This window comes from Oryx dammah, unplaced genomic scaffold, assembly GCF_014754425.2.
Source record: "Oryx dammah isolate SB20612 unplaced genomic scaffold, SCBI_Odam_1.1 HiC_scaffold_17, whole genome shotgun sequence".
Lineage (NCBI taxonomy): Eukaryota > Metazoa > Chordata > Mammalia > Artiodactyla > Bovidae > Oryx > Oryx dammah.
Genome location: NW_024070201.1, coordinates 53,506,136 through 53,518,872, shown reverse-complemented (window position 1 = coordinate 53,518,872; position 12,737 = coordinate 53,506,136). Strand labels below are relative to the sequence as shown.

At 39.2% G+C, this 12,737-nt stretch overlaps 1 protein-coding gene and 1 long non-coding RNA gene across 2 annotated transcripts in view; one reads left to right on the top strand and one right to left on the bottom strand.

Moving 5' to 3' along the window:
• Positions 1-7,794, top strand: part of THAP12 (THAP domain containing 12) — a 29,301-nt gene extending 21,507 nt beyond the window's left edge. Inside the window, exons 4-5 of the mRNA XM_040258890.1 lie at positions 3,406-3,442; positions 4,908-7,794. Of these exons, the coding sequence (XP_040114824.1) occupies positions 3,406-3,442; positions 4,908-6,841 (1,971 nt within the window). The 3' untranslated portion in view covers positions 6,842-7,794. The remainder of the gene's footprint in view (positions 1-3,405; positions 3,443-4,907) is intronic.
• Positions 403-9,541, bottom strand: LOC120876828. Its single transcript, XR_005724218.1, has 3 exons — positions 9,454-9,541; positions 8,965-8,968; positions 403-417 (listed from the first exon to the last, which is right to left on the bottom strand). It is a non-coding gene; the product is annotated as an uncharacterized LOC120876828 (long non-coding RNA).
• Between the last annotated feature and the right edge of the window lie 3,196 nt (positions 9,542-12,737).

The following is a 12,737-nucleotide window of genomic DNA, read 5'->3' as shown; positions in this document are numbered from 1 at the left end:
ATCCATGAATGGAAAAAAAAACAACAAAATAGCTATCAAGTAGCAGAGCAGTCATTGACAAAGCTACTAGTTCTTTGAAAAGACTTTCAAAACAGGATTTCTCTGGTGGTCCAGGGGCTAAGAGCCCTCATTCCAAAGCAGGGGGCCCAGGTTTACTCCCTAATCAGGGACCTAGATCCCACATGCCACACACAACTAAAGGATTTTGCATGCTGCAGTGTGGCTCAGCAGTAAAAGAATCTGCCTGTAATACAGGAGACTTTCAGGAGACTCGGGTTTGATCCCTAGGTCAGGAAGATCCCCTGGAGAAGGAAATGGCAGCCCATGCCAGTATTCTTGCCTGGGAAATCCCATGGTCAGAGGACCCTGATGGGCTACAGCCCATGGGGTCGAAAAGAGTTGGACATGACTGAGCAACTAAACAACATGCTGCAGTGAAGATTTGAGATCTCGCACGCTGCAACTAAGATCCAGTGCAGCCAAGTAAATAAGCACTGAAAAAAGAAAAAGTATAATTTAGAAGTGCAGAGAGTAAAAATTTTGAAAAATTTTCAAGATTTTTGTTGTTCTTTAGAAGAGAACGTGTACATCCTTCCTTAATTACTTGCTAAGTTACGGTAAGATTATGTATTTCTGGTTAAGAGATTGTTTCCACCAGTTAAAAAAGTTATTTATTTGTTTGACTGTGTGGGGTCTTAGCTGAGGCTGATGGGATCTTTGTTGCATCGTGCGGGGTCTTTTAGTTGTGGCCCACAGACTCTCTGTAATTGTGGTGTGCAGCCTCAGTTGCTGTGGCACAAGGGCTTAGTTGCTCTGTGGCATGTGGGGTCCTCGTTCCCCAAGTAGAGATCAAATGTGTGTTACCTGCATGGCAAGGCAGATTCACCACTGGGCCACCAGGAAAGTCCTTCCACCAATTTTGAAGATCCTTTTTTTTTTAGATTAATTCTATTAGTCTACTGGGTTTTCTATGTAGTTGATTGTATCATCTATAAATAAGGACAGATTTGCCTCTTCTTTCAGTCTTCCAATTTTAATGTTTTCTGTTGCCTGTCTTATTGTTTGGTCAGAATCATCTCTAGTATTGTATCGAGTAGTCCCAGGAATGTCATGGCTGGTACATTTGTCTTGTTCCATTAAATGTGATGTTTCTATTGGTATTGTTAAGTAATTTTTTTTTATCGAGTTAAAGAAATACCCTTTATTTTCTTTTAGTCTTCATATTAAGAGGGTTTTTTTTTGTCTTAACTTATGGAACTTATTGATATTTTCATTGTATCTGTTCTTCCCCCCCCCTTCTTTAATGCTTAGTGAATAACATTGATGGATTTGCTAATGTTGAACCATCTTTGCTTAAATGACTGCAGTATATTTCTTTTAATTTTCATATACTGTTTGATTTAGTTGGTCAGTTTTGCATCTGTAAGTCTTGGCTTGTAATTTCTTTTCATGTATTTCTTCTTACACAGTTATGATATCAGGGATCCGTTGGCCTCATAAAATGCGTTAGATAACTTTTCTTTTTTTCTCTTTTAATTTTCCTAGAAAAACTTATAAAGGTAGATATTGTCTGCTCTTGAAAGTTAGGTTGAACTTGGTAAAACCATCAGAGGGCTTTGGGTGGATGAGGGAATATTTTGATTACCATTTCTGTTCATTTATTTGTTTCTCTTTCTTCTTGTGCCTTATATGTTTCCAAAACTTTATGAGTTTCACCTAGAGTTTTAGGCTGCTTGCCTTTCTCTGCTCCTAAAATTATTTTAATAGTCTTTTCAAAGAAACAGTAGTGAGTTTTATCACTGGTTGCTGTACTTATGAGCTATTTTATTGATTTCTGCTAGATTTGAAGAATTTATTGTTTGACTCTTCTTTAGCTTCTTGAATGTTTAACTTATTTATGTGTATTCAAAGTTATAAATGTCTATATTTTAGCTGTATCCTGCAATTTTAGACATGTAGTGCTTTCATTGTTCAACTGTGAGTGTTTTATAATTTCCCCTACTTCTTTAACATAAGATTGTTTTTGTTTTTAGTTTCTAGACATGGGTTTATTTTGTAAGACTTTTTGCCCCCAAATATTTGATGCATAGAGGGTATGTATATTCTGTGTGATATTTTCTAATTTTTTTCATCCATTATTGCTGTTGACATCAATGCCAGTCTCATTCTTATTCCTTTTTAGGTGAATGCTTTTTTCTCCTTTAAATATTTTCTTTATATTTGATATTTCAAATTTGACTAAACTATATCTGAATGTGAGGTTTTTTTTATCCAGACTTACATTGTACAGTTCTGAGGAATCCTCAGTTTTTATTTCTTCATGCTTTTCTTCTGCTCTGTTTTTTTTCTGGGACTTCTCATAAATGAGTACTGACACTGCACATCAGCTTTTTCTTAGTAATATGAAGCAGGAGTGAGGAGCTCAATCACTTCCCATCCTATAGCTATCATTTCCTGTTCTCTGCCCCCTCAAAGAACCTCAGATATCTTACAGCAGGCTCACTTCCAGGTCTGCCATCCTTGTAACTCCACAGCCCATAGGATAAAGAGGGAATGTTCCAGACTGACTAACCTGCTGACCTTTTATCAGTACCATGTCCTGTGCTGCCCAGCAGGTACCCTGCTGTCTCTAGCTGTCACTGGTACTGCTGCTTTCATGCCCTACAATAGTAATGGGGCGGGGTGTGAGCTAATAATTACAGTGGGTTAGAGGGAGAAAAGGACACATTTGGAAAGTTCTCCCTCAGTCTAAGCCTGAATATGCCACTTGGCTCTCTATGCTATTTATATCCATTTCTCTTCCATTTTGGCATTGTCACTTTCTGCTTCTCAGAGATTGCTCACAGCTTTTGTGTTAGGTTCTGGAGGGTTCTGGACTCCAGCAACTCCCTTTTACATGACATCCCCTGGGGTTAGACTAGGGGAGAGGGGCATGATTTATGGACCTTGAGTTTGACCTCAAATGCCATCATATACGTTCATGCCTTTTATTAGCCAGCACATACTTGTAACCTCAAATTATGATGATTTAGGTATAAAGTAAGTTAAATGATGTATTCTTTACCCTCTAGTATTTTATTATAAAGTTGGAGTCATTAGCCGATGATTCTAGTTTGCTTGTCATCTGTCTGTTTGAAGAATGTATTCTTTATGAAGAATTTATGCTCTTGAAAAAATTAAATTTGGGACTTCCCAGGTGGTCCAGTAGTTAAGATTTCATACTTCTGCTGCAGGGGGCACAGGTTCAGTTCCTGGTCAGGAAACTAAGATTCCACATGCTGCATGGCATAGCCAAAAAAAAAGAATTAAATTTGACTCATAATACGCTTTTTACTTGAGTCTGTGATGATATACTGGAGTTCAGTTTTCTTAAAGATATTTTTTTCTTTTTTTCTTATCATTTAGAGTGAAGATGAAATCAGGACACTGAAACAGAAAAAAAGTAAGTGATAGTGTTAATGACTCAACTTCTGAATGCCTTTTTAAAAGGCCTTGACCTGGTAAGGACAAATAAATATGTTTTATGTCCAAAAACCTATTGTGAGAATGATGTAAGAGTGTGGTAGGCATTGTCCTGTGGTCTGGAATTGTCTGTGAGATAAAATCTTAGCTCAGTTAGTCTTTATTGAGTACCACTATGCCATGCACTTGGCCTTCTCTCTTTCCACTAGGTGCTCCCAGTTTGGTAGGACACAAGGCAGAGTTAAGTATCTCACTGTAGGGAAGGAAAGGAGCCGAATCTCTGTCCATGCAACCTGTGGTGCATACTAAGTTCTTGGTAAAAATTTAAAGACTCAGTGCTGTTGAGATACTTGGCTTTACAGAGAGTAAGAGTCACAGTAGCTGTTCTCCAGGTGCTGATACCTGAGCTGTGTCACCAAAAAATGAGGACTAGAGGGGGTTTTGTTCTTATCAATTTTTACTTTTAATCTTCCTTTCCTATCTCTTCCTACTACTGCTATTATTATTAACCTAAGTTTTTACTGAGTGCTTACTGTGTGCCAAGTCGTTAAGAGCTTTGCATATATTAATTCATGTAATTCTCACGGTAGCCCTGAGGTAAGTACTATTATTTTCCTCCTTTATAGTTGAAGAGACATGGAGTCAGGCAAAGAAAGGAGTGAAGGATATTCTGTGTCTTGAAACAGGGTGCCAGATTTGGGGAACTACACATTCATTTTGTTGTTGGAGCTTCTATAAACCCATGATGGTTAAAAAAAGGGGCCACAGGGGCCAGGACTTACAGGGTTGTGAGTATGATTATGGTCAGAACCCTTAACCTCAGGGCTTCAGTTCTCCCATCCACATATGAAGAGATTTCTATTAATAATATACTAATAGTGCCCTAGAAATTGCATGAATATAATTTGTAGTATATTGTCTCATCTCCCATATAAAAGTATTGCTTAAAAGTGTCAGCATGGACCTTGGAGCCAGACAAGCTTGGATTTGAATTTTCACCTCTGTCTGTGACCTTGGCAATTATTTACTGTCCTCATTTGTAAATGGGGTTGATAACATGCCTGTAGAGGGAGCAGCAGTCTGCTACATATAAGAGGACAACACAGTGCCCCAGTAAATGTTAGTCCTTCTGGTCCTTTTTGTGACGGCGTGGACTGTTATTACTCTGTATATGTAATGTGCCTTCTTAAATTTATAAGAAATTGTTCCTCTCATAATAGCATTGACGTGTAGGATGAATATATATTCATTCACAGTATTTGTCTCCTCCACTAGAGTGTGTCTTAATTTAATCTCTGCATCCTAGTCTGTAGTCTAGTAGGTACCTCGTGAGTGTTGAATGAATGAATTTGTGAATTTTAAATATTTGACCAGTCAAATATGTAATTTTTTGTTTGTATGATTCCTTATAAACCTGCTTATAAAATTAATTCTTTGTTTTCCAGTTGATGAAACTTCTGAACAGGAACCAAAACATAAGGAAATAAACAACAGCAATGCTCAGAATCCCAGTGCAGAAGAAGGGGGTGAAGAGCAGGATGAAGACATTTTACCTTTAACTCTTGAAGAGAAGGAAAACAAAGAATATTTAAAATCTTTATTTGAAATTTTGATTCTTATGGGAAAACAAAACATACCTCTGGATGGACATGAAGCTGATGAAATCCCAGAAGGTCTTTTTACTCCTGATAACTTTCAAGCACTGCTAGAGTGCCGGATCAATTCTGGTGAAGAGGTTCTGAGAAAGCGCTTTGAGACAACAGCAGTTAACACATTGTTCTGTTCCAAAACACAGCAGAAACAGATGCTGGAGATCTGTGAGAGCTGCATTCGGGAAGAAACCCTCAGGGAAGTAAGAGATTCTCACTTCTTTTCCATCATCACTGATGATGTGGTGGACATAGCAGGGGAAGAGCACCTGCCTGTGTTGGTGAGGTTTGTTGATGAAGCTCACAACCTGAGAGAGGAATTCGTAGGCTTCCTGCCTTATGAAGCTGATGCAGAAATTTTGGCTGTGAAATTTCACACTACAATAACTGAGAAATGGGGATTAAACATGGAGTACTGTCGTGGCCAGGCTTACATTGTATCTAGTGGATTTTCATCCAAAATGAAAGTTGTTGCTTCTAGACTTTTAGAGAAATATCCCCAAGCTATCTACACACTCTGCTCTTCCTGTGCCTTAAATATGTGGTTGGCAAAATCAGTGCCTGTTATGGGAGTATCTGTTGCATTAGGAACAATTGAAGAAGTTTGTTCTTTTTTTCATCGATCACCACAACTGCTTTTAGAGCTTGAAAGTGTAATTTCTGTCCTCTTTCAGAACAATGAAGAAAGGGGCAAAGAACTGAAGGAAATTTGCCATTCTCAGTGGACAGGCAGGCATGATGCTTTTGAAATCTTAGTGGACCTCCTACAAGCACTTGTTTTATGTTTAGATGGTATAAATAGTGACACAAATGTTAGATGGAATAACTGTATAGCTGGCCGAGCATTTGTGCTCTGTAGTGCGGTAACAGATTTTGATTTCATTGTTACCATTGTTGTTCTTAAAAATGTTTTATCTTTTACAAGAGCTTTTGGGAAAAATCTTCAGGGGCAAACCTCTGATGTCTTTTTTGCAGCCAGTAGCTTGACTGCAGTGTTACATTCACTAAATGAAGTGATGGAAAATATTGAAGTTTATCATGAATTTTGGTTTGAGGAAGCCACAAATTTGGCAACCAAACTTGATATTCAGATGAAACTCCCAGGGAAATTTCGCAGAGCTCAGCACAGTAACCTGGAATCTCAGCTAACCTCTGAGAGTTACTATAAAGAAACTCTAAGTGTTCCAACTGTGGAACACATTATTCAGGAACTGAAGGATATATTCTCAGAACAGCACCTCAAAGCGCTTAAATGCTTATCCCTGGTACCCTCTGTCATGGGACAGCTCAAATTCAATACATCAGAGGAGCACCATGCTGACATGTACCGAAGTGACTTACCTAATCCTGACACACTCTCTGCTGAGCTGCATTGTTGGAGAATCAAATGGAAACACAGAGGGAAAGATATAGAACTTCCATCCACTATTTATGAAGCCCTTCATCTGCCAGACATCAAGTTTTTTCCTAATGTTTATGCGTTGCTGAAAGTCCTATGTATTCTTCCTGTGATGAAAGTTGAGAATGAACGCTATGAAAATGGGCGAAAGCGTCTCAAAGCATACTTGAGGAACACTTTGACAGATCAAAGATCAAGTAACTTGGCTTTGCTTAACATAAATTTTGATATAAAACATGATTTGGATTTAATGGTGGATACATATATCAAACTGTATACAAGTAAGTCAGAGCTTCCTACAGATAATTCAGAAACCATTGAAAATACCTAAGAGACTTTTAACCTAGACTTTCTCTTATATTTGATATTCAAAAAAAAAAGTAAGAAATTAAAAAATATCTTACAGAAAAGTTGTAAGGGTAGGCTGCTTAATCACTGAATATCTTGACCTGTAGGCCTCCCATTGAGTACATTAGTCATTGACAATCTGCCTGTTTAAATGGCCTGTTCGAATGCCCATGCTTTGGAGACCTAACTGTTCTTCCAGAAGATAGCATTGAAAGTACCATATTACAGTTTTATGTGATCTCTGCTAATAGCACTTTGGAATTGTTTTAGTTAAATGATTTTAGACATTACGTTTATCACTGTGGATCAATTTGTCAGGTATTAAGTTATCAGATCTTTGAAAAAATAAAATTACAAGGAGGTAATTACAAGGAAGTAATGCATTTTGTAAAATGTTACAGTGACGCTCATGACTGACTTTTAAATAATAGGAGTTATAAGTATGCTATTAAAAATCTGTAAAGGACAGTTAAGAAAATTATCAGACTATAAGAGAAATGTGTTAGCTTGTCCAACAAGGATTTCAGTGTAGATTTTCTCTTTATCAAATGAAGTTAAAGCAACAAGTTAAAATTTGAATGGAAGAGCCTGCCATTGTTGTTCCACATCTGGTATCGCTGTTTACATTCCTTTATTGAGCCTACGTCTTTGTAAGCTTTTCGGCAGGTATGTGTTGAACACTTCAGTTTCATGGTCAAGAAAGGATCAGAGGCCATGGATACTGACAGCTGATTTGTCTTTCTTCTGCTTTTTCCATGACTCTATCTACTGCCTCATCTTGATTTACAAGCAAAGCCTAGAAAGTCTACAAAAATAAGTGTTTTGTAGTTTATCTAGGAATAATACAGAAAATATTGCTGTTATTTTTGGTGAAGAAAATCAATTTTGTATAGTTTATTTCAACCTAAATAAAATGTGAATTTTGTGTAAAGTTCAGATATATTTTTTTTGGTGTGGATAAAACAGATTCTTGTGATAAAATTCTCTTTTCAAAAATATCACCTTCACAATTGAAGATAAGTTCTTTAAAAAACTATTTAAATTGTGAAGTCATTAAATGTAAGATTTATCTAACTTTTAAAATATTATTGTTATATGACCCCTGATATAGTTAATTTTTACATAATTGTTGCTGGCTAAAATGTAAATGAATGAATATTGCAGAGACATTGAATTGTTTATGTTGGGATAAGTTAGTGCTGTTCGAGCTTCAGAAAACAGCATGAGAGTGTTTTTGCCAATTGCTGGGTCTTACTGATAGTAGTAGTGGCCACAGGACTGGAAAAGGTCAGTTTTCATTCCAATCCCAAAGAAAGGCAATGCCAAAGAATGCTCAAACTACCACACAGCTGCACTCATCTCACACGCTAGTAAAGTAATGCTCAAAATTCCCCAAGCCAGGCTTCAGCAATATGTGAACCGTGAACTTCCAGATGTTCAAGCTAGTTTTAGAAAAGGCAGAGGAACCAGAGATCAAATTGCCAACATCTGCTGGATCATCGAAAAAGCAAGAGAATTCCAGAAAAACATCTATTTCTGCTTTGACTATGCCAAAGCCTTTGACTGTGTGGATCACAACAAACTGTGGAAAATTCTGAAGGAGATGGGAATACCAGACTACCTGACCTCCCTCTTGAGAAACTTATATGCAGGTCAGGAAGCAACAGTTAGAACTGGACATGGAACAACACACTGGTTCCAAATAGGAAAAGGAGTACGTCAAGGCTGTATATTGTCACCCTGCTTATTTAACTTCTGTGCAGAGTACATCATGAGAAATGCTGGGCTGGAAGAAGGACAAGCTGGAATCAAGATTGCCGGGAGAAATATCAATCACCTCAGATATGCAGATGACACCACCCTTACGGCAGAAAGTGAAGAGGAACTAAAGAGCCTCTTGATGAAAGTGAAAGAGGAGAGTGAAAAAGTTGGCTTAAAGCTCAACATTCAGAAAACGAAGATCATGGCATCCGCTCCCATCACTTCATGGGAAATAGATGGGGAAACAGTGTCAGGCTTTATTTTGTGGGGCTCCAAAATCACTGCAGATGGTGACTGCAGCCATGAAATTAAAAGATGCTTAATCCTTGGAAGGAAAGTTATGACCAACCTAGATAGCATATTAAAAAGTAGAGACATTACTTTGTCAATAAAGGTCCGTCTAGTCAAGGCTATGGTTTTTCCAGTGGTCATGTATGGATGTGAGAGTTGGACTGTGAAGAAAGCTGAGTGCCGAAGAATGGATGCTTTTGAACTGTAGTGTTGGAGAAGACTCTTGAGAGTCCCTTGGATTGCAAGGAGATCCAACCAGTCCATTCTGAAGGAGATCAGCCCTGGGATTTCTTTGGAAGGAATGATGCTAAAGCTGAAACTCCAGTACTTTGGCCACCTGATGCGAAGAGTTGACTCATTGGAAAAGACCCTGATGCTGGGAGGGACTGGGGGCAGGAGGATAAGGGGATGACAGAGGATGAGATGGCTGGATGGCATATACCAACTTGATGGACATGAGTTTGAGTAAACTCCGGGAGTTGGTGATAGACAGGGAGGCCTGGCGTGCTGTGAATCATGGGGTCGCAAAGAATCGGACATGACTGAGTGACTGAACTGATAGTAGCGCATTTTCTTCTTGTAGACAAACAGGGCAGATGTGTCAAATCAGGACGCATTACCCATGCAAGCTATAAAAATGATAACAGGGTTTTTCTTACATCCAAAGCTCTAAGAGGTACTTCTGTCTTTGACAGAACTGTTCAGGTTCATGATGGCAGGATGACAGAGGAGACACAGAGCAGGCCTTTTAATAGCTGCATCTAGTTCTTAGGACACTTAAGTAGCGGTTTGACCTTGGCAGATTGTGTAATCTGGGTATATTTCCTCACCTGTAAAACCACGTGCTGCGCTATAAGGGTTAGATAATTTATCATCAATCATCTATTACTACTTAACAGTATCCCAAAACTTAGTGGCTTAAAAAGAAAAGAAAAAAAGCTAAACCACCGGTTTTGAATAGTTCTTTTGCTAATCTCATCTGGGCTCTTCATTCAGTTGGCAGATTGGCTTGGGTCCTAGATGGGACACCTGGGCCTGTCCATGTGGTCTTTTATTTTGGGCTTGTGGCATGGTTATAGGGACTTACCTGGTGGCTCAGACAGTAAAGAGTCTGCCTGCAGTGCGAGAGACCCAGGTTCAATCCTTGGGTTGGGAAGATCCCCTGGAAAACGGTGTGGCAACCCACTCCAGTATTCTTGCCTGGAGAATTCCATGGACAGAGGAGCCTAGTGGACTACAGTCCATGGGATCGCAAAGAATGGGACACAGCTGAGCTACTAACACTTCTGGTCTCAGAGTACAAGAAGGCAGAGGCAATAGCTTCAAAGCATGGGCTCCAAAACTCACAGAATGTCACTTTCAGCACATATTTTGGTCAAAACAAGTCACAAGGCTGGCTCAGAAGGGATAAGGATAATAGACTCCTCATCGTTATGACCAGAACTGTAAAATAGGGCCCTGTTTTCAGTGTGCTATAATAATAATTCACCCAGAACATTCATGTAGCAAGCATTGATTAAGCTTTTAAGATGCCTACCATTTGTTTTCATAATTTATGTATGTTCTCCAAGTTAATTGGGGAATTTATTAAAAGCTTGAAAACCCTGATTTGTTAAGAATCTTCATAAACTCTGGTCTTGGAAGGTAGATTGAGTCTATAGTAGTCTCTCCATAGATGAAATAGAGATTATCATTTTTGCAAGATTAGATAGAGGTTGGTGTTCAGTTCAGTTCAGTCACTCAGTCATGTCTGACTCTTTGCAACCCTATAGACTACAGCACGCCAGGCTTCCCTGTCCTTTACCGTCTCCTGGAGCAAGCTCAAACTCAGGTCCATTGAGTCAGTGATACCATCCAACCATCTTGTCTTCTGTCATCCCCTTCTCTTCCTGCCTTCAGTCTTTCCCAGCATCAGGGTTTTCCTAATGAGTCAACTCTTCACATCAGGTGACCAAAGTATTGGAGCTTCAGCTTCAGCATCAGTCCTTCCAATGAATCAGTTCAGTTCAGTTGCTCAGTTGTGTCTGATTCTTTGCGACCCCATGGACTGCAGCACTCCAGGCCTCCGTGTCCACCACCAACTCCCAGAGCTTACTCAAACTCATGTCCATTGAGTCGATGTCATCCAACCATCTCATCCTCTCTCATCCCCTTCTCCCACCTTCTCTCTTTCCCAGCATCAGGGTTAGTTCTTCTCATCAGGTGGCCAAAGTGTTGGAGTTTTAGCTTCAGCATCAGTCCTTGCAAGGAATATTCAGGACAGATTTCTTTTCTGATGGACTGGTTGGATCTCCTTCCAGTCCAAGGGACTCTCAAGAGTCTTCTCTAACATCACAGTTCAAAAGCATCAGTTCTTTGGCTCTCAGCTTTTTTTATAGTCCAACTCTCATATCCATACATGACTACTGGAAAAACCATAGCCTTGACTAGACAGACTTTTGTTGGCAAAGTAATGTCTCTGCTTTTTAATATGCTATCTAGGTTGGTCATAACTTTTCTTCCAAGGAGCAAGTGTCTTTTAACTTCTTGGCTGTAGTCACCATCTGCAGTGATTTTGGAGCTCAAAAAATAAAGTCTGTCACTGTTTCCCTATCTATTTCCCATGAAGTGATGGGACCAGATGGGACCATGATCTTAGTTTTCTGAATGTTGAGCTTTAAGCCAGCTTTTTCATTGTCCTTTTCACTTTGATCAAGAGGCTCTTTAGTTCTTTGCTTTCTGACATAAGGGTGGTGTCATCTGCATATCTCAGGTTATTGATATTTCTCCCAGCTTGCGCTTCCTCCAGCCCAGCATTTCTCTTGATGTACTCTGCATAGAAGTTAAATAAGCAGGGTGACAATATTCAGCCTTGATGTACTCCTTTTCCTATTTGGAAACAATCTGTTGTTCCATGTCCAGTTCTAACTGTTGCTTCTTGGCCTGCATACAAATTTCTCAGACTGCAGGTCAAGTGGTCTAGTATTCCCATCTCTTTAAGATATTTCCACAGTTTGTTGTGATCCACACAGTCAAAGGCTTTGGCATAGTCAGTAAAGCAGAAATAGATGTTTTTCTGGAACTCTTGCTTTTTCGATGCTCCAACAAATGTTGGCAATTTGATCTCTGGTTCCTCTGCCTTTTCTAAAACCAGCTTGAACATCTGGAAGTTCACAGTTCATGTACTGTGGAAGCCTGGCTTAGGGAATTTTGAGCATTACTTTGCTAGCGTGTGAGATGAGTGCAGTTGTGCAGTAGTTTGAGCATTCTTTGGCATTGCCTTTCTTTGGGATTGGAATGAAAACTGACCTTTTCCAGTCCTGTGGCCACTGATGCATTTTCCAAATTTGCTGGCATATTGAATGTAGCACTTTTATAGCATCATGTTTTAGGATTTAAAATAGCTCAACTGGAATTCCATCACCTCCACTAGCTTCGTTCGTAGTAATGCTTCCTAAGGCCCACTTCACATTCCAGGATGTCTGGCTCTAGGTCAGTGATCACACCATCGTGATCATCTGAGTCGTGAAGATCTTTTTTGTCTAGTTCTGTGTATTCTTGCCTCCTCCTCTTCATATCTTCTGCTTCTTTTAGGTCCATACCATTTCTGTCCTTTATTGTGCCCATCTTTGCATAAAATGTTCCCTTGGTATCTGATTTGCTTGAAGAAATCTCTAGTCTTTCCCATTCTATTATTTTCTTCTATTTCTTTGCATTGATCACTAAGGAAGGCTTTCTTATCTCTTCTTGCTGTTCTTTGGAACTCTGCATTCAAATGGGTGTATCTTTCCTTTTCTCCTCTGCCTTTGGCTTCTCTTGTTTTCTCAGCTATTTGTAAGGCCTTCTTA